The sequence below is a fragment of the Carassius carassius genome, chromosome 16 (assembly GCF_963082965.1).
Source record: "Carassius carassius chromosome 16, fCarCar2.1, whole genome shotgun sequence".
Taxonomy (NCBI): Eukaryota; Metazoa; Chordata; class Actinopteri; order Cypriniformes; family Cyprinidae; genus Carassius; species Carassius carassius.
In genome coordinates this window covers 7,383,999-7,406,795 of record NC_081770.1, presented here as the reverse complement: position 1 = coordinate 7,406,795, position 22,797 = coordinate 7,383,999, and the positions used below count along the sequence as shown (strand labels likewise).

General features: G+C 35.3%; 3 protein-coding genes across 3 annotated transcripts in view; all 3 read left to right on the top strand.

Moving 5' to 3' along the window:
• The window catches only part of LOC132159328 (carcinoembryonic antigen-related cell adhesion molecule 1-like), a 449,528-nt gene that overhangs the window by 293,140 nt on the left and 133,591 nt on the right, over nucleotides 1-22,797 (top strand). The window lies entirely within an intron of this gene.
• LOC132160319 (SLAM family member 9-like) overlaps nucleotides 1-22,797 on the top strand; it is a 145,191-nt gene that overhangs the window by 22,320 nt on the left and 100,074 nt on the right. The gene's annotated exons all lie outside the window — the stretch shown is intronic.
• On the top strand, nucleotides 2,155-4,722 carry LOC132160328 (SLAM family member 5-like). The gene is made up of 3 exons (XM_059570097.1): nucleotides 2,155-2,244; nucleotides 3,885-4,202; nucleotides 4,401-4,722. The coding sequence occupies exons 1-3, from the start codon at nucleotides 2,196-2,198 to the stop codon at nucleotides 4,694-4,696; spliced, it is 663 nt and encodes a 220-aa protein (XP_059426080.1). The 5' UTR covers nucleotides 2,155-2,195; the 3' UTR covers nucleotides 4,697-4,722.

The following is a 22,797-nucleotide window of genomic DNA, read 5'->3' as shown; positions in this document are numbered from 1 at the left end:
CTAAGATCAAGTAAGACTAGAAATGAGATGCAGCCTTGATCTGACGCAAGGAGCAGGTCATTTGTAATTTTAACAAGTGCAGTTTCTGTGCTATGGTGGGGCCTAAAACCCGACTGAAATTCTTCATACAGATCATTTTTATGCAGGATGGTGCTCAGTTGAGCAGACACAACTTTTTCTAAAATTTTAGACATAAATGGAAGATTTGAAATAGGCCTATAATTTGCCAGTACACTAGGATCTAGTTTTGGTTTCTTAATAAGAGGCTTGATAACCGCCAGCTTGAATGGTTTTGGGACGTGACCTAAAGATAACGACGAGTTAATGATATTGAGAAGCGGTTCTTCGGCTACAGGTAACAGCTCTTTTAGTAATTTAGTGGGTACAGGATCTAATAAACATGTTGTTGGTTTAAATACAGTGATAAGTTTATTTAGCTCTTCCTGTCCTATAGTTGTAAAGCACTGCAGTTTATCTTTGGGTGCGATGGATGAAACTGAAGGGTTAGACGCTGTATAATCTACATTCGCTATTGTATTTCTAATGTTATCTATTTTATCAGTGAAGAAATTCATAAAGTCATTACTATTTAACGTTGGTGGAATATTTGAATCAGGTGGCGTCTGGTAATTTGTTAATTTAGCCACTGTGCTAAATAAAAACCTTGGATTGTTTTGGTTATTTTCTATGAGTTTGTGGATATGCTCTGCCCTAGCAGTTTTTAGAGCCTGTCTATAGCTGGACATACTGTTTTTCCATGCAATTCTAAAAACTTCCAAGTTAGTTTTTCTCTCACAGATCATTAACTAAAAAAAGTTGGTTTAGGGTTTAGTTACTCTTAGTTGACTCAACGTATATACAGACCAGCAAATATGAATGTGCATTATGAAATGCATTGTGATTTTAAAAGGATCAACTCCGTACAGGTAAGCAGACGAGTACAGAATGCAGTGCGTTAAATTGTACATTAAACGTTTTCCTCCTATAGAAAATAATTATAAATAAAACACATAATGTAGCTTAATGGACAAAGAAAGTGATATAAATGAGTTGTAGACAGTTTATTCTATATGGAAAAATGCTTAACGCGAAACTTTGCGTGTTGCGTTTATTCTGGGCTCACGTGCTTGCCTGTACATATTAGTTATGTATTTTAATAATATAGAGAAGCATATTGAGTTTGGCCTTAATCATCTTAATCCATTATGCCACATTTTGCTGTATTTGAGAAAAATACTATATGCATATTCATTAAAATAATGAACTGTTCATATTCTGGTGTTCTGGCCACGGATTTGCCTTGTCTTGTCTTTTTTCTTGCAGGACCCTGTACGTTATAGTACTAAATTAGGTTTAATCGTTTCATCACCACCACAGCGTCTTGTCTCCATTGGCAACATGGAAGATTTGTGTTGATTGCAAGTGATGTCACAGGTAGCGGAGAGTGCAAGTGGCGATTGCAAGTGACATTGTTATTTAGTTTCTTATTTCTTGTCTTCGCCACCTGGCAACTGTTATAAAACATTGTGAGATTCAAACAAGTAATAAAAAAAGAGTGCAAGTCTGAGAGTGCAAGTGCAAGTCTGCAGCCAGACCCTCTTGCTGAATCTCTCAGTACACTGATCATGTTAGGGCAGAAGCTGTGATTGTCATGCGTATCTTTCAGTGAAGCATGATTCTGTGATCAGCAGTAAATCTCCATCCGAAGGCCAGAGAGGGGATCTCACGCTGAAACTCCAAATACATGTGACAGAAGAGTCCAGGAAATACCTGTCGCTGCAGCTCAATAAACAGAAGATTTAACTGCTTTCACTGATTCAACGAGACTAACTAAAGAAAATGAAAGTTTTTTTTTTTTTTTTTAACCAGGGTTTAATTTTTTTTAGCAATAAAAAAAGATTCACCTTCTGCACCTTCAGTATTTGGACACCTACACTTCCCCCCTACCATTAAGTTACAGTCTTCAAACTGTTGAAGTCTTCATAGGGGCCAGACAAATGTTTGTAATTTAAAAAAATTTAACCATTATATATTTTACATAATTACACACTGTTTAGCGTGTGTGTGTGTGTGTGTGTGTGTGTGTGTGTGAGAACTAAAGGAGGATCTAACTGTCGGGGGAGGATTCAGACATTAGATTAACAGTCAGAATGTTTTTTGGTGGACAGTATTACTTCCTCAGACACCTAAAGAAAATGATTCACACATTTGTTTTGTTCTGTTTGTGCTTCTGGCGTCTGATTGGTAAGTTATTAAATATTTTACAGCTTCATTCTGCTTCAGAGCAATAAACTAATGCTACTGTTCAAAAGTATTTTAATCTACTTAGGATTCAGATTCAGATTCATTCTATTTGTGTTTTCAATTTGCATGCATCAGAAATCATGGGAAATATACATAATGTTTTACATTAAATTTAATTGAAAAGTAATGAACATTTTTAAAATTGTAAAAGTATAATAGAGACACAGAAATCACATTAAAACTTTTTTTAGGGTGGATGGGTTGGGGTGTTCAATATTACATTTAACTGATTGTTAAACATGATGTTGCAACTCTTTCCCAGCCTATATATATATATATATACAGTACAGACTAAAAGTTTGGAAACATTACTATTTTTAATGTTTTTGAAAGAAGTTTCTTCTGCTCATCAAGCCTGCATTTATTTGATCAAAAATACAGAAAAAAATGTAATATTGTGATATATTATTACAATTTAAAATAATTGTTTTTAAATTTATTATACTTTAAATTATCATTTATTTATGTGATGCAAAGCTGAATTTTTATGATCATTATCACATGATCCTTTAGAAATTATTCTAATATGATGATTCATTATCAAAGTTGGAAACAGTTCTGCTGCTTAATATTTTTTCAGAACATGTGATACTTTTTTAGGATACTTTGATGAATAAAAAGTAAACAAAAAAAAGCTATGTTTTTAAAATATGAATATTTTGTAATAACTATACAGTACTGGTCAGTAATTTGGGGTCAGTAATTTTTTTTCTTTCTTTTTTTAAAATAAAACCAATACTTTTATTCAGCAAGGATGTGTTCAATTGATAAAAAGTGATAGTAAAGAATATATATTATTAGAATTTTTTTTTATTTTGAATAAATGCAGTTCTTTTTAACCTTTTATTCATCAAATATATTAGACAGCAGAACTGTTTCCAACACTCATAATAAATCAGAATATTAGAATGATTTCTAAATAATCATGTGATAGACTGAATGTTAATGAATGGAGTAATGAGGCTGAAAATTCAGATTTGCATCACAGGAATAAATTATTTTTTTAAAGTATATTCAAATAGAAAACTATTATTTTAAGTTGTAATAATATTTCACAATATTACTGTGTTTGCTGTATTTTTGATCAAATAAATGCAGACTTGATGAGCAGAAGAAACTTCTTTCAAAAACATTAAAAATAGTAACGTTTCCAAACTTTTGGTCTGTACTGTATATATATATATATATATATATATATATATATATATATATATATATATATATATATATATATATATATATATTTGCCGCAGTAAAAAAATACAGCAGTAATAAGCAACTGTAAAAGTGATGTTAATTCATTGGTCAAAATGCAGTAAAACTATGAGTGGGATACTGTGAGCTGGATTTATCATATATAAAAAATATCCCATTCATAGATAGATTGAACGTGAGCAGCATTAATAAACTTGTACTTTCATGCTTGAACTTGTGTAACTTTACTCTTGTATTTTACTGCACAGCTGATAAAACACCATAACAATGAAATGAGTGTCTGTCTCTGCTGCTGTTCTTTAAATACACATTTTACAAATGAAACAACAGGAAGTTAATCTGTGTAAAATCTGTTTATTCTCCAGGTGTGTTTAGTGATTCAGTGTCAGTGACGGAGGGAGATACTGTCACTTTATTCAATGATCTTACTGAAATACATGAAGATGATGAGATAGTGTGGAAATATGGAGCTGAAAACACTCTGATAGCTGAAATCAGGAGAGCTGCTGGAATCCTCAACACATCTGATGTTCCTGACGGGAGATTCAGAGACAGACTGAAGCTGGACAGACAAACTGGATCTCTGATAATCACAAACATCACAACTCAACACACTGGAGAATATCAACTAGAGCTACGTGGAGCAAAACTGACATCAAAAGCATATACTCTTTCTGTCTATGGTGAGCAGAGATCATTTTTGTGTCTTTATACACTATTTTATATTTTTTACGTACTGAATTTTTAAATCATTTTATTGTTTAAGACGACACACTCACACTCACTGTGGACACAAAACCATTTTTAAATGCATCAAATGAAAAATGGGACTATTGATTCGATTTATCCAGATCCTTTATCCTTTTAACCCATATTTTCAGCTCGTCTGTCTGTTCCTGTCATCATCAGTAACTCTTCACAATGTTCATCTTCATCATCATCTTCATCACAGCAGAATTGTTCATTGTTGTGTTCAGTGGTGAATGTGGGTCATGTGACTCTCTCCTGGTACAAAGGAAACAGTTTATTGTCCAGCATCAGTGTGTCTGATCTCAGCATCAGTCTCTCTCTACCTCTGGAGGTGGAATATCAGGATAAAAACAGCTACAGCTGTGTGATCAACAATCCCATCAGAAACCAGACCACACATCTGGACATCACACATGTTCAGGTATGACAGAGCTGATATTAGTTGATGTTGGTGCTGATATTTAAGTTTATTGACTGAGCTGATCTCAGTTTGATGTTTTTATTCCTCAGACTCTGTCCACTGTTGTGGTTTTACTGAAACTGTGATCCGATTGGTCCTCTCTGCTCTGGTGGGCGTGGCTTCAGCAGCTGTTCTGGTTTATGACATCAGATCCACAAGAGGACGAAGGATCTGAGGATCCTCAAATGCAAACTGTGTGTTTTACTTTGTTAATATTCATTTATTCATTCATTCTCCATTAATAATAATGTATTTAATCATTTTATTTTTTTATTTAATCATAATAATTTACAATAATCATTATAGTCATTTATATACCTATTTTATTGATTCATTTATGGATTAGTATTTTATATTATATTGTTGTTTTTACCATTGTTTAGTCTTGACTGTGTTTCAAGGGCTGTTTGTCTTCATGAATAAGAGATACGAGGGATGTTTATTGAAACTCAAGGTTTATGGGATGTTGTTTTGAAGCAGTTTTGATATAACACTTCTTTTTGAATTTGTGCTGGTCAGACGACGTCTAAGCATTGATTTAAACATACACATCTTCACTGAGTTTTTCCTCAGGCAACTTCTTGGCTGACAGAAGACTGTTAATAGACTTATTTTTAACAGGTCTTTGGTATTCGATATTACTTTGCTGATGAGTTGTTCTGTTACCAGACAAAACTGATTTTCTGAAGGGATCTGGCATATAGGGTTGGATATTAATATCCGGCGTGGAGGCATGATCTATCAGAATGGATACATATGCAAAAATATTTATTTATTTTAGTTTTACTACATTTCCAAAGATGTTAAATACCTGTTTTTTGCCTTACCGTTGTGGTGTATGGAGTGAAGTAATTTAAAGCAATTTTATATAAGGCAGCGACATGACTTAAAATTTGAAAATGATTTTTTTTGCTTTAGACTACTCCGTGCCACACATGACTTTTCCCTTGGCCCAAGTACTGCAAAGAATGACGGCCCGGAAGTGGCCCAGAACTGGATTAAAGACTCGGGCCACACATGGGCCATAACCAGCCCGAATCTCAGCCAGTTAATCAGCCTTAGCTGGCCCTTAAGTAAACCAGAATCCCCGAATCTGAGCCACACCTGAGACTTATTTAGCCCAGACCCAACCCAGACAGCAAGCAGTGCTGGGCCAACACTATATTGCTGTCTGGGAATTTTAATATTTCATATTATTACATTGTATATTCAAGTACACCCGGCTGCAGCCTGCAGATCAAGGCGGGGCTGCACCTGGGGTGTGGTTGCACGTGCAGCCCGCCCCACACCTACTCTGATTGGTTCAATCGTCTTTCATTGACTTACATGATAGGAAATGTGTGCGTAGTTAGTGTAGGATGGAGAATGCTGTTTAAAAAGCTAAAAACACTGTACAGTTTTACAAAGCCTTTACTATAATGCAGTTTTTTTCACGTCACTTTTTTTATTGTTAACTTGACTCACTATGTCTGATTTATTGAATCAAGAGATGTTAGCTGCTGCAAGTTTACTCTTCTTGACCAGATTAATTCACAAATTAATAATTGGGACATTCTAAAAGCACGCTTAACGTTAAATTAGGCTACGTGGCTTTATGCATTAAAACTGTGTTTTAAAAAGACCAAACTCAGTAAACAAATTATTAATAAAGCATTCTATTCACAGACAAGCAGATATGAACACAGAATACGAACACAAAGCGTTTAATTTCCACCCATAACCTGCTTGTCTGTAAATAAAATGTGTTATTAAAAATGTTTACTGAGTTTGGTCTTTTTAAAACAGGTTTTAATGCATTAGGCCATGGTATGCGTTTTCCTTTCAGTCTAATGGTTTTCTATGGGAGGAAAACGCTTAACACGTAATTAAACACATTGCATTCTTATTCTAGACTCATCTGCCTGTCAGTGAATAGAATGCTTTATTATTAATTTGTTTACTGAGTTTGGTCTTTTAAAAACACTGTTTTAATGCATTAAGCCACATTAAACGTAGAATGTCCCGAATCATTCCTGCTGATTGAAAAGAATCGGCTCAATGGTCACAAAATGGATATCGGAGAAGATACCAATTTAATATAAATAGATGATACTTTATAAAGTTTATCTCAATATTTGACAGTGGCTGTGAGACTGCACTAAAATAAGAGCACAATTATCATTAAATCGTGTTCGTTACTATAGCAACGGTTTACAGGTATGTCCTTTCAGAATAATCACTGGCCGATAGAAATAAAAGTTTATCGATTTCTTCACTTTCAAATAACGAGGAGCAGCATATTTTCCTGAAATAAAGGGGAGAAAAAGGTCTATGTTTTGCAATGTAGTAAAGAAAATTAAAAGTTTCATAAAAATTGAATTGGCAGACACATTAGAATATTGCAGTGTCATTTATCAACTGCATGATGGATAATTATATGTAACAATAATTGTCTTTTCATGCTATATAAATTAAAACAGTAATGATATACCCCTTTCATTTTCCTTTCTCATACTCTGATGATATGAAATAATCATATGTTCTAAAATTATTTAATTCATAATTCATTCTTCTATCTGAAGACCTGATCGTCTTACTGTGGATAATCAGCCCAATTAATTTACTATATGTGTATGTTAGCCTAAAGATCAGCTTAATTTAACAAAACAATCATTTCAGGGACATGGCGAGTTACAGGCTAATGTTTTATTTTTCTTCTTTTGTGCATTATGAAGGCTTTGTAAAACTGTACAGCGTTTTTAGCTTTTTAAACAGCGTTCTCCGTCCTACACCAACTACGCACACATTTCCTATCATGTAAGTCTATGAAAGACGATTGAACCAATCAGAGTAGGTGTGGGGCGGGGCTGCACGTGCAACCCCGCCCCAGGTGCAGCCCCGCCTCGATCTGCAGGCTGCAGTCGGGTGCTTCTCTGTATATTACTATGATCACAATTATACATTTTGTGACATGCTTTAATGTACACACAATCTACACTGAAAAAAACAAGTAAATTTACTTAATTTTTATTTGGCAAGTTTTTGCACAAGCATTTTTCAAGTAAATTTCACACATTTGGAAAGTATAAATCTACTTAACTAAGTTAAGTAAAAATAAAAAAATGAATAAGTACATGTAACTTGACCTGTTAAATTTTGAGTAAATTTAAATTAAATTATATTAAATTATACTAAATATTAATTGCATTTAAGTGACTTAAAGTGCATTCAGGCTAACAAAGTGGTAGAGCATTGCTTTAACAAGCCCAAGGTTGGGGGTTTGATTCACCGGGAACACATGATAGGTGAAAATTGTTAGCCTGAATGGCTAACAATCTATTTATCTATTTCAATAGATTTTTTCAGTCAGCGAAATAATTGGGTGGCAAATAGCATGCATATATAGACTTTATTATTATTTTTTTTGGCCTGTACAATTAATAGTGTTGGGAAAAGTCTTACCCCCAATTTCCACCAGATGCGTAACGGCTGCGTTACGGCTCCGGCACGGCGGCGGAGTCAATAGGTTTCCATTAAAGTCAATGAGTGTATTTCCACTGAATGCGTTACAGCATGCAGCTGCAGGGGCAGAGTATGCAGGACAGGAAGTCGAGTGACAAAACAGAACAGCCAGAAACAAAATAAAAGATCCGTTTAATTTTCAAAATAAAATACACCGCGCTCATATTTCCCTACACTACACCTTGAAAACGTCATAATGGGCGGAGACAGGCTTGTTGAAGTTTTAACCCTGTTGACATGATGGATGAAGAAATGAAAAGAGAAAAGAAAAGAGTTCTATCCTATACTCCTTCGGATGGAAAACTGTTCCTGGTTTGGTAGTTCTGTTTATAGAAACTACATATCGCGCGATCACACCAGAATTCGCGAGATTACATGGGGCATCGTGACATCAGCTGTCAGTCATGACCGCAGCCGTTCCGCAACAAATACGGACCTGGTGGGAAAACGAGTCTTTGGCTTGATTTCTCATTTTGTCGTTTGGGGTTTAAAAAACGGTTTATGGCTTCAATATTTCATTCGCACTTGTGGGCGGTGCTGAAACGCTCCTTTCATCTGATTGGTCGAATCGCTCCGCCTTCAACTCGGTCTTTCATTCTTTCAGAATAAGAGTCTTATAAGAGTAATGTCTGAAACCACCGCTCACTGTTAATTAACATAATATTTGAATCAGATGTTGCTGCGCACATAATTCGTGCTGCTGTGACTTGCAAGTCACCCCTTTAAATTATTTGTAGGTTATAGTATTGTATGAATATTCTCCCACTGTAAATACAGTGCAAATAGTTCTGTCTCCTTGGATAAAAGTGAAGTGGAAATAAAAATCAATAATAGACTGAACCGTTCCATGATAATATGTCTGTAACATTTACCACTCTCATCTTTTAAGTCAAAAGGCACTAGGTAGGTGTGTGTGACATTAATAATTAATTGGGAAAATTAATATAGTTAAATTTATTAAATAAATTAGTAATATTAGTTTTATTACATACTAAATTTAATGACGTTTTTCTTTTAGTCTTCTTTGTTGGCCTTGAGAAAGCCAACATATATTTGAACATTATTATCATTTATTATGAGAGTAATTGACACCGACTAAAATTTGAATGTTTCACCAAATTCAGCTGGGATCTTCAGACTCGTTGCTGTAACTGGTCAGACTTTTTCCTTCTCAAAAAATCCTAGTGACTTTCATTATCTGAGCAATGAAGGTCTTACACTTAATGTCCACTAGAGGGGGAGACAGGATTTATATTTATGTAAGTTTAAATGACAGATAAATACATTAATTTCATGTGTACTACCATGAATATGCCATATCTGTGTAACACAGGTTATTCAATGATAGATGGGGTGGGAGGGGGGTATACCTTAGCTCAATGATAGCTGTATAATATAAAACAACATTAACTACTGCAGCTGGTGCCAAATAAAAATGATTACATTTTGGAAGAATGCAAGTCAAATGTACTTGCACAAATGACTTGCTGTTACATAATACCCCTTATGCGTTGTTGGGGTGGTTTTCGTCCACTAGGGGGTAAAGTTGAGTCTTATTTTGGCCACAACTTTCTCTGTGTTTCAGCTAATGGAATGATTTTTGGTGACAAATCTTATTTTGGCACATATTTTGGGAAAATGCTTGAAATTTTTCAAAAACTCAACAGTACACTGTGGGCAAATTCACGACCCTTTCGTTATGTTCGGGATGAAAACACCCACTAAATTAAACTGCTGTAAAAATGTATCGGATAATGATTTTTTTTTTTTTTTTTGCATAAATCTATTAATCAACCTCAGTCCAGATCAAAACTACCAAATGTTTAAAAAGAAATCCAAGATTTTTACTTTTTAATTACCAAGGTCATAAATGATGTCACTGATTTGGGAAGAAAAAACACACAAAATTACATATTTTCAATATAAAAAGTGATTGTGGACTGGAAATTTTTTTACCTTTTATGACAGTCTTTGGCATGTCAAAGAAAAAGAACAAGATTGGCTTTGATGTATTGTTAGTTTTTGTGCAGCATTAGATTTTAATTTTTTTCTCCCTCATTTATTGTTGGTGGCTGTTTTTGCCCCATTGATTTCCATTATAACGACATGATTTGATTGCAAAGCCATGACACCATAAAATCACGCACTCTTGATTGTTGGTGGTTTTCCCTGTTGGGAAGAGGTAACATTTATTATTTTTACAGTTGATCACTAGGTGGGACCATTAACCCTTTAGATAGGCCTGTGCAAAAAAGGCTTAGTTTCTGGCTTGTATATGGAGTTATATGGAGTTTAACAGCAAATTATAGTGTGAGTGTGTGTGTGTGTGTGTGTGTGTGTGTGTGTGTGTGTGTGTGTGTGTGAGAGAGAGAGAGAGAGAGAGAGAGAGAGAGAGAGAGAGAGAGAGAGAGAGAAAGAGTGTGAGAGAGACCTTTGTGCACTTACCTTGATGTATCTGAAAAAATACAAATATTCACCTCATGCTCTCAGAACTACATGGAGTAAACAATAAAAAAAGAAGTGTGTTTATGCACCTGCTGCACAAGAACAATGCACAAGGAATACATAATAATTTTTATTTGGCACCAGCCCCAGTTAATGTTGACAGTTAGCAGGAGTGTGGTGGGGTGCGAGGTCTGTTTTGACCAATGGATGGAGACCTCAAGGCAGTGGCCTAAATGCTGATCTGAAGATTTTGTCTTTATAGATTACAGTTTACGTTGTACTTACTGAAGTACACCTCTGCATGCAGACACCCAACTGTACAAATTCATTTATAGATTTAAAACCCAGTCCTGAACCTGGAGAACCATCTTCTGCAGAGTTCAGTTCCAACACACTTGCTTGGACATTGCTACTTGTAGAAAATCCTGCTGTGATCCGATTGGCTGACTGAGTCTTGATAAAGAGCACCTGTGGCCCCTTACTAATTATGTTTCAGTCTCCTTTTGTTTGAACCAAAAGCTGTTGTTCAGACATGGCTTGTGTGGAATTGTTGCGTTGTTGACTATGTAAGTTTCCTTCTTGATTTGATCTAGTTTAAATGATTGTGTTTGATATGAGATATTGAATTCTAGTTATGTTTAGTAGCTCTTTAATGTTATACTCATTTGATTGTTAAAGCTGATTTCAGATGTATGATTTAAAGTTTGCTATTGTGTTTGTATTTATTAATGGTTTTGTTTATGGGTTTTAGAAACCAACAATTACCATCACTGCCACCTGTGAAATGTCTACTCCTGTATGTCACTACAAATAAACTGGGAAAAGTACTTGATGACTGAATGAGTTATTATGGACCCACCATTCCAGTAGCAACAGCCAAATCAGCCTAAATTTCTGCACCACTGATCCTGAAGACCTTGCTTCGCTTAGGTGTGTTTATTTGGGGTAGCTAAACTTTACAGGACACTGGCCATCCAGGAGCAAGACTGAGAGTCGTGACATTAGCACTTTACATTGTGCACGTGATTTATCAACACCGAGTACATCTTAAAATGTACAGCTCATGAAAAATCAAAGTTCCAGATGGACAAACATTAAATGCATAAACCAGTGTGAATAAAAAATAAATCTTAAAATAAATTTGGAGGTAGGTTGAAAAAGCCAGAATGGGAAGTTTTAAGTACAGCTTGAAGTTTATTCTTGTACACAGATATGGCATATTCATTGTAGTACACATGAAATTCATGTATTTGTCATTTAAACTTACATAAATAGAAATCCTGTCTCCCCCTCTAGTGGACATTAAGTGTAAGACCTTCATTGCTCAGATAATGAAAGTCACTAGGATTTTTTGAGAAGGAAAAAGTCTGACCAGTTACAGCAACGAGTCTGAAGATCCCAGCTGAATTTGGTGAAACATTAACATTTTAGTCGTTGTCAATTACTCTCATAATAAATGATAATAATGTTCAAATATATGTTGGCTTTCTCAAGGCCAACAAAGAAGACTGAAAAAAAACATCATTCAATTTAGTATGTAATAAGACTAATATTACTAATTTATTTAATAAATTTAACCATATTAACTTTCCAAATTAATTATTAATGTCACACACACCTACCTAGTGCCTTTTGACTTAAAAGATGAGAGTGGTAAATGTTACAGACATATTATCATGGAACGGTTCAGTCTATTATTGATTTTTATTTCCACTTCACTTTTATCCAAGGAGACAGAACTATTTGCACTGTATTTACAGTGGGAGAATATTCATACAATACTATAAACTACAAATAATTTAAAGGGGTGACTTGCAAGTCACAGCAGCACGAATTATGTGCGCAGCAACATCTGATTCAAATATTATGTTAATTAACAGTGAGCGGTGGTTTCAGACATTACTCTTATAAGACTCTTATTCTGAAATATTGAAAGACCGAGTTGAAGGCGGAGCGATTCGACCAATCAGATGAAAGGAGCGTTTCAGCGCCGCCCACAAGTGAGAATGAAATATTAAAGCCATACACCGTTTTTTAAACCCCAAACGACAAAATGAGAAATCTAGCCAAAAACTCGTTTTCCGTTTGTTAGACTTAATGGAATAACGAATAAACGAGCCATTTTTCAATTTCTCGTTATTGAATTCACTTGAATCCTCTTGAGTCTTTTCGTTTTCTGTTTTTTTAATTGAAAACGGATTTGGAATGGACGGAAGATACCCTGATTTACCGGGGTCCGTGTATATTTTGGTCATTTGATTTTCTATTTAAAAATAAATAAAGATAAATGAGAAACGGTTTGATTTTCGTTTTTTCGTTTTGTTTAAGAAACGGAAAACGAAAATTTTGCTGGATTTTTCGTATTTTTGTTTGTGGGTAAAAAATGATATTATGCTTTAATATTTGTTTGAATGTGTGGGCGGCGCTGAAACGCCCCTTTCATCCTTCTGTACTGCACCGACAAGCGGCAACCGCAAGCTCAGTTCATTTACACCAGGAGAGAAGCGGCAGACAGCAGAGCATATTAATCCCGCGGATTCTATACTAGTGGTGCTTGCAAGCTTTATATATATATATATATATATATATATATATATATATATATAATATATATATATATAAATTTTTTGACCAAACAGAAATTAATTTATTCAATGACATTTGAATTTTACTGTAGGCCTATATGATCTACAATGACATGAAATATGCGGATTTTTAGCCTACTAATTTTATTCTATACCTATTTAAGAAAAACCTCACAAGTAGCCTATGTTTTCATTTGCTATTACAAACAACAGCAACTGAAGCTTTATCTTGTAGTGTAGTCTGCTGCACTTCTCTGATCGGCGGATCCCGATCCACACCTTCCATCCCGAAAACAGGGGAAAGAGCTTCAGCTCCGTCAGTTTGGATCGTAAAACACCCTAAATAACACGAAAACCTTACAAAACTCAACACGATGTGCTTTCTGCCATCTCGGTCTACATTAACTTCTTTCTGAAACGTCAGAAATGAACCAGGCTCATGCATCAGACGAACCATGTCTAGCTGGACATGTCTACTTTTAAAATAATCCATTTAAATAGAAAAATAATAATAATAATTTTATATTTAGGCCTATGTAATTCAAATGAAACCAAGGAGAGGTGCAGTGTTTCCCATCTGAACTCATTATCTGTAATGATGTCACACCATCACTATATTCATACTGTCATCTACAGAATTCGTGAATTCAGTTCATAATTCTAAGTAGCCTATAGCCTATAATTAAAACATTTAAAGTAGACTAATTATGGGGAAAACTTAACTTATTTTAATATAAATTTTATTATAAATGTGGGGTTGGGTTTTTCCTATTTTATTTTATTTTTTATGAATGGCCTAGAATAAAATAAATAAAAATTAAAATAATTAAAATAATAAAGTTGTCAAGTCTGCTTTGTCAATAACATGCAGCAGCTGGAAAATTATAATATTTTTTATTTTATTATTAATTTAATTAATTAATTAATTAATTATTATTGTTATTATTATTATTTTATCTTGCAAGCACCACTAGTATAGAATCCGCGGGATTAATATGCTCTGCTGTCTGCCGCTTCTCTCCTGGTGTAAATGAACTGAGCTTGCGGTTGCCGCTTGTCGGTGCAGTACAGAAGGATGAAAGGGGCGTTTCAGCGCTGCCCACACATTCAAACAAACCACATTCAAAAAAATCAAATGACCAAAAGATACACGGACCTACCGGGACCAGAAAATGGTCCGTGTATCTTTTGGTCATTTGATTTTCTATTTAAAAATAAATAAAGATAAATGAGAAACGGTTTGATTTTCGTTTTTTCGTTTTATTTAAGAAATGCAAAACGAAAATGTAGCTGGATTTTTCGTATTTTTGTTTGTGGGTAAAATTTTTTTTTTTTTTTTTTTTTTTTTTTTTTTATTATTGCAAAAAGGGTACAAATCACATGTGATTAGCCATAATATACATAACACACAAAAAACACAGAGGTAAACAGAAAATAAAATAAAATAGCCAGGGGAAGCTTACAAAGTGAAAGAGGACCATATGTTAATAGTTTTAACAGCCTTTTTGTTGTTTGAGCCAGAAATCAGATTAATATAATGTTCAACTTCATGGATAAAAAGTACAAAACAAGGTTTTTTAGAGCTGAATTTACATTTATGAATGTGAAATTTTGCCAAAAGTATTAATAAATTTATAATGAAGTACGTTTTTTCTTTACTTAGACTTTTATAAAAGCAAAAAATAACATCCTTCCACAATAAGGCAAAGTCTTTATAAATATGGTCAATGATGAATCTGCTGAGGTTTTGCCAAAATGTTCTGGTGTGTGGGCAATACCAAAAGAGGTGCAAAACAGTTTCAGGGTGGTCTTCACAAAAAGAACAGTTTGTATTGATGTCCCTTTTAAATTTAATCATGTAATGATTAGCAGGGTAATATCTGTGAATTATTCTGAAAGATACTTCTTTCACCTTGTTTACTAATAAATATCTGTGAGGAATCATCCAAACCTTTTTCCAGTCAATGTCATTTACAAATTGGTTCCAATAAAATGTAACATTTGGAATAGAAACAATCTCTTTCTGAAATAATGCACGAATGTTCTTATTATTATGTGGAAGTTGGGAAAAACAGATTCTTCCAACTGGTGAGTCAGCCACATCAGGGAGGGAGACAGAAGTAGGTGGAAGTCTGCCAGTATACTTAAAAAGCATGATTGTGCCTGATGGAATGGCGTCAAATACGATTGCGAATTCTTTTCGGCGTAACAGGAATGTTATATGTTGATAGAAATTCTGTATAGGAGAAAAGTCGCCCTTCTGCATTAAATAACTGGTCCACCAGCAGAATCTGATTACGTACCCAACTCTCAAAATAAAAAGACTTGTTCTTATATGAAATATCTCTGTTATTCCAAATTAGATACCTGTGGGGTGAGAAATTATGCTTGTAAATAAGAGACCAAGCTAAAAGGACCTGCTTATGAAAAGTGGACAGTTTTACAGGGAGTTTGTCTACATTGTATTTACATTTCAAAATAAAGTCCAGACCACCAAAACGAGAGAATATATAATGGGGAATAAAATTCCAAATCGAATCGGGGTTTTTAAGAAAATGCTTAGCCCAATTAATCTTAAAGGTATTATTTAGAGTATTGAAGTCCAAAAAATTGAGCCCACCAGATTCATATTTATTCATAACAACACTTTTTTTGATATAGTGGATACGATTTTTCCAGATGAAGTCAAAAAGCATTTTATCAATGTCTTTACAGATTTTACTGTCCAAATGTAAAGAGAGAGCTGCATATGTAAGCCGGGATATTCCTTCAGCCTTGGTAAGCAACACTCTGCCTTTTAGAGATAAGTCCCTTTGCAACCACTGGTTCAGTTTGTTCTGAGTTTTTTTAATGATTGGAGAAAAATTCGACTGAGATCTAATTTTCTGATCTTTAGAGATAATAATACCCAAGTACGTTACTTCTTTCTTGATCGGAATGTTGCAAATAGTTTGTATATCACAGTCTTTTAAAGGCAGCAGCTCACATTTATTAATATTTAGGCATAAACCAGAGGCCTCTGAAAACTGGTTGATTACTTGAATGGTGACAGGTATCTGGCTTGCATTTTTTAAAAAGATTGTGGTATCGTCAGCAAGCTGACTAATGATGATATCCCTACCTGCAATAGAGATTCCTTGTATAGCACTATTACATACATAAATTGTGAGAATCTGTGTACAAAGTAGAAACAAATAAGGGGAAATTGGGCATTTACATTTACATTACATTTATTCACTTAGCTGACGCTTTTATCCAAAGCGACTTACAATTGCCACATATGTCAGAGGTCGCACACCTCTGGAGCAACTAGGGGTTAAGTGTCTTGCTCAGGGACACATTGGTGTCTCACAGTGGATTCGAACCCGGGTCTCTCACACCAAAGACATGTGTCTTATCCACTGCGCTAGCATCCCTGACGAATGCCCCGTTCCAGATTAAATCTAGGGGAAGTTCCATTTATCAGTTTTATAGAGCTATTGCCTTTAGCATATAAGGTTTTAATTGCTTTGCTGAAAAAGTTCCCAAAACCAAATTTCTCTAAAGATAGAAAAATAAATTGGTGTTCTATTGTATCAAAGGCCTTGTAGAAGTCTAAGAGGAGGATGAAGCTATCTTCAGATATTAAGTCAGAGTAGTCAAGAATATCTAATACTAGTCTAATATTATTAGAGATATGCCTGTTTCTCATAAAGCCTGATTGTGTCTCATCTATAATAGTGTCAAGAGTTTCTTTAATTCTATTGGCAAATATTGATGCCATTATTTTGTAATCATTGTTCAGCAGACAAATGGGTCTCCAGCTGTCAATAAAGAGCGGATCTTTCCTAGGCTTGGGAATCAGTGTGACCAGCCCTTGAGTGAGGCTAGGAGGAAGGGAATCATTCTCTATACTCTCCATAAAAACCTGTAATAAAAATGGGGCCAAAAGCTCTGAGAACGCCTTGTAAAATTCTGCAGTCAACCCGTCAGTGCCGGGGGACTTATTGTTTTTAAGTTGAGCAATCGAATCAGTGACCTCTGCCAATATAAGAGGGGTGTCACAATATTTTTTGTCTGCCTCGTCAATCTGTCTTACATTATTTATTGAGTTAAGAAAATGAGATGTAACTTCTTTATTATATTTTGTGCTGTATAAATTGCTATAAAATTTTGAACAAAAATCTGAAATTAATTTAGCATCATCAGTTACGACCCCATTAATATTTAACTTGTAAATGGAATTAATTTTAGATCGGTATCTTTCAAGACGGAAAAAATAAGCAGAATTTTGCTCCCCCTCCTCCAGCCATCTTTTTCTAGACCTTACGAAGGCTCCCTCTGCTTTTTGTCAATATAATTCGTCTAATTTGTTTTGGAGTTGTAAAAGAAGTAGTCTATCCTCCTCTGAAACTTCCTCGGGTGGTCTCCGATAAAATGAGGAAATTGTATTTATGACTTCATCTTCTTCTGCTCTTTTAGCTTTGGCAATAGAACTTCCATACTGTCTCAAGAATTTTCCAGACTCGAACTTAAGCAATTCCCAGTTAGTGTTGTAGGATTTTTCCTTTTTAGCCTTGTTGTAAAAATGAGTTATTAATCTAATAATTTCAGCCTTAACCTTTTCATGTTTTAACAGGGAATTGTTTAATTTCCAGTAGCAAGATCTATAAAATGTATTAGATACACTAAATTGAATGTTTATATGAATTGCTCTATGGTCAGTAAGGGGTGTGGCATGGATATTAACTCTAACTTTCTCTTTATCAATGTTACTGGATAATAGCCAGAAATCAATACGAGACTGGCTGGATCCTGACCTGTTGCTCCAAGTAAAGGATCTTCCATCAGGAAATTTCTCTCTCCATACATCTACAACGTTAAATCTTTGCATTAGTCTTTTAATGTTTGTGCTGAAGGATGAGGGCCGCCCAGGGGGCCACCTATCAATACCATTATCTAGGGCAATATTAAAGTCTCCGCCAATTAAAATTAAAGAGTTTGGGTATCTGGTGAGCCAAAATGTAATTCTTTCCTCTATTGAATCAAGTAATTTATCATTCTCAAGTTTATTATTGTAGCCGTAAATATTAATAATTATGCTATAAATGTTGTCAATTCTTATTATAAGAAATACGTAGTGTCCTAGGGAGTCACAGTCTGAGTGTAAGATATCACCTGAGAAAGTATTTTTAAGCGTGATAACTCCAGCAGATCTCTCTGAGCCTTGAGAGAACCAAACATCATTAGCCCATTGAGATTTCCAAAAATTGACATCAGCAGGTGTGGAATGGCTCTCTTGAAAAAAACAAAAAAATAGGTACGAAGTTGTTTGGAAAATAAAAATAAGGCTTTCCTTTTACAAATCTGTCTTAGTCCCCTGGCATTTAAAGAAACAATAGATAAAGACAAAGTTATTAACGAACACGAACAAGGAATAAACTATAAAGTGATCAATAACCAGTTAGTTAGAAGGGTAATACCGGATAAGGAGACCGAGCTCTGCTTCATATAAGACAACAACAACAACAAAAAACGGTGGAAAAAAAAAAAGTTTCGGCCAACTAAATGGCGGAGCGTTCCTAAACAGCTGCCTCGTTTATTAAACGGTCTAAAAAAAAAAACACATATAAAAGAAATGGCAGCGTTTCGTAAATAAATTAAAGTGCCTCTGTAAAGTCCTAGTAACAAAAACCATAACATTACAATATCAACTCTGAATGCAGTGCAAATCAAACCAGTGGGTATCCTTGTGTTAACAGGCCGGAGGCAAGTCCGTATCTTAGGTGGGCAGGGGGATTTCTGATCCATTGACAAATCCGCGACCACCAACGAAGAAGGCTGGTTTGCCCTCCTCTCTGGCTTTTTTAATCACTGGCCAAAGTTTGCTTCTTCGTTCTCGGTCTTCTTTAGAGAGATCCTCCGCAAATCTTAATCCGTTGTCTCGCAGGTGCGGTGATGTCTTTGCAGCTTTCCATACGGCGTCTCTACAGACACGTGCAATGAATTGGATGATGATGCCTCTGGGTTTGTAGTCATTCTGCCGCTTAGTGCCGAGCCGATGTACGGTGTCGATAGCGTCAGCCAGCCTATTTTTTTCCTCCGGCAGAACAGCCTGACAGACCTCGATGGCCTTCTTTCGTACGTTTTCTTTTTCTGATTCTTCAACTCCGTAAAGTCTAAGGTTCCATCTCCTGGAGTATCTCTCTAACTCCGAGACCCTTTGCTGATATGTGTCAATTCGTTTTTCTTCTTTTGCCATTTTCACCTCGAGTGTACACACTTTGCTTTTTACATCCTTGATCTCTGCACACACAAAGTCAATTGTCTTTTTAAGACCTTCAATTTTAAGTGCATTGGTACTGACCATGCTTTCAATGTTGTCTGATCGTGTGTTTATCAGAGCTGAGAGGCTAGCTATGATATCATTGGAGTTGGTTTGTTCAGATCCGACTGAGTACATAATTTTCTTCGATGCTGGCGACTTACTGGGAGTGACAGGAAGCATTGGAAATTCATCCATAAAGACTTCCGCAGTGGCGAGAGGCAGGGAAGTGGAGGTATAATCGTGACAGTTATCAACTAAAACATTGCCAGCCTTAAGAGTAATGTTGCTAGCATCTGGATTTAGCTTCTGTCCGGTGCTTTCTTGGCCTCTTTTCCTTTCGCGTTGGTTTGGCATTGCTCAATATCTCGTTTTACGAGTGCTGTAGTGTTTATGAAAACAAAATAATAGTGCTTGGCGAGATAATAAATTTAGTTTTACCGTTCCCAAAACTTTCTTTGCAGAGCTCGGTAAAAAGCGCCTACTCACTCGGCCATCTTGGCTCCTCCCCGTACTGATTTCAAATCTTGTGGGTAAAAAATGAGATTATTCTCTTGGTCGGCGTTACGTCACAAATCATGTGACCTGCATAGCAACAAGCCGCCGCCGTGTTTGAAGGGTAAAACAAACCGAAGGCAATCAAGGCAAAGCCCGAGGAAAATCAAAAAGGTATCTATTCACAGAAGTTTTGTTGTGGATTATGTCAGTTATGGATACTAACGGACTAATTTGTATTAATGATGAATGACATCTGTGTATTCGAATGTATGTCGGTGGTGAGAAGTGAAGTGAATGTAATAAAACACTCATGTAAAGCGCTTTGTGACTAACGTTAGCTAACGTTACATGTATGTGAAAAGGCGCTAGCAGCTATACAAATAACTTACAGATCTTCTTTCTTCTATTACAGAATGTCTTATCAATATATAGAAAGTCTACTTGCGCCTGCATTGACCAGGTACCACAGAAAGCTGTCGCTTGTAGGTTTAACGTTACAATCTTGTCCCTATCGACATCCAGCTGAGTCCTGGGAGAACAACCCAAAGGCATGTTAAAGTCTAGCTGTTGTCATTAGACACTACATTCATTAAAATTGAATCTGATGCCTGGTTACTGCAAAAAGTGTGAATAGAGGGTATGCACATACCATTTTACTTTAAATCTAAATAGAAATGTAATCTCAAATGAATGGACAAATTGAGGGGCAAATCAAAGAATAACAAAATAATACCACTACAGAGATGGCCACTCTATTTTCTGTTGCTATGTTATGAAATTGCTATGCATAATGGTTGGCGGCTCTACACTGATAAGCAACAATGAAATGCACTAGTTGTGTGGGGAATAAGATACGTTTCTGCAGTTAGTCTATTTTTGCTTTTTTGAAAAAACTGTGTCCCTCACTGACACTGTACAAGCTGTGCCACTGACAGACTGAGCTCATTACAGCCATTGTGTAACACAGTGCTTTTGAATAAACATAATTTTTTTTCTAAATGAACATAGTTAATGTAATCGATGCTTGATGGGTATTTAAACATGACTGCAAGTGTAGGACACATAGTATGTACACATGGTGTTCATACCAGGGGATTTGATGAGGTCTGGATACTCGAGCCTGGAGCTATTTCTCTCTCCTTTCTGGCTCAATTGCCTTGCTAGGTATCATATAAAATGAGAGGTCACTCCTCTTTACGCTGTTGTTTGTGCAACTAACAACACAACAGTTTTTATGCATGATTCTCGGCAGTTTTCTCGACAGCTCTGTGCTCGTTTGTCTTCCGCTTCGTGTTGCTTAATGGCGAGCGCTTGTTTGTTTTACCCTTCGCCGCGGTTGCTATGCGCGCGCAGTGCATTATGGGAGTAAAAGTCCCGGATGTCCGACCTCGAGAATGCTTTAATATTAGTTTGAATGTGTGGGCGGCGCTGAAACGCCCCTTTCATCCTTCTGTACTGCACCGACAAGCGGCAACCGCAAGCTCAGTTCATTTTCACCAGGAGAGAAGCGGCAGACAGCAGAGCATATTAATCCCGCGGATTCTATACTAGTGGTGCTTGCAAGATAAAATAATAATAATAACAATAATAATTAATTAATTAATTAATTAAATTAATAATAAAATAAAAAATAATATTATAATTTTCCAGATGCTGCATGTTATTGACAAAGCAGACTTGACAACTTTATTATTTTAATTATTTTAATTTTTATTTATTTTATTCTAGGCCATTCATAAAAAAAATAAAATGGGAAAACCCCAACCCCACATTTATAATAAAATTTATATTAAAATAAGTTAAGTTTTCCCAATAATTAGTCTACTTTAAATGTTTTAATTATAGGCTATAGGCTACTTAGAATTATGAACTGAATTCACGAATTCTGTAGATGACAGTATGAATATAGTGATGGTGTGACATCATTACAGATAATGAGTTCAGATGGGAAACACTGCACCTCTCCTTGGTTTCATTTGAATTACATAGGCCTAAATATAAAATTATTATTATTATTTTTCTATTTAAATGGATTATTTTAAAAGTAGACATGTCCAGCTAGACATGGTTCGTCTGATGCATGAGCCTGGTTCATTTCTGACGTTTCAGAAAGAAGTTAATGTAGACCGAGATGGCAGAAAGCACATCGTGTTGAGTTTTGTAAGGTTTTCGTGTTATTTAGGGTGTTTTACGATCCAAACTGACGGAGCTGAAGCTCTTTCCCCTGTTTTCGGGATGGAAGGTGTGGATCGGGATCCGCCGATCAGAGAAGTGCAGCAGACTACACTCTACAAGATAAAGCTTCAGTTGCTGTTGTTTGTAATAGCAAATGAAAACATAGGCTACTTGTGAGGTTTTTCTTAAATAGGTATAGAATAAAATTAGTAGGCTAAAAATCCGCATATTTCATGTCATTGTAGATCATATAGGCCTACAGTAAAATTCAAATGTCATTGAATAAATTAATTTCTGTTTGGTCAAAAAAAAATTATATATATATATATATATATATATATATATATATATATATATATATATATATATATAAAGCTTGCAAGCACCACTAGTATAGAATCCGCGGGATTAATATGCTCTGCTGTCTGCCGCTTCTCTCCTGGTGAAAATGAACTGAGTTTGCGGTTGCCGCTTGTCGGTGCAGTACAGAAGGGATGAATGATACACGGATTCAGAAAGCAAACCCCGATCACTTTTTAGCACCAAACAAATGAGTATGA

Coding starts and splice junctions, on each gene's coding strand:
- LOC132160328 (XM_059570097.1), top strand. CDS start 2,196: ATGATTCACACATTTGTTTTGTTCTGTTTGTGCTTCTGGCGTCTGATT. Junction 2,245..3,884: donor GTGCTTCTGGCGTCTGATTG/GTAAGTTATTAA, acceptor TTTATTCTCCAG/GTGTGTTTAGTGATTCAGTG. Junction 4,203..4,400: donor ATATACTCTTTCTGTCTATG/GTGAGCAGAGAT, acceptor CCATATTTTCAG/CTCGTCTGTCTGTTCCTGTC.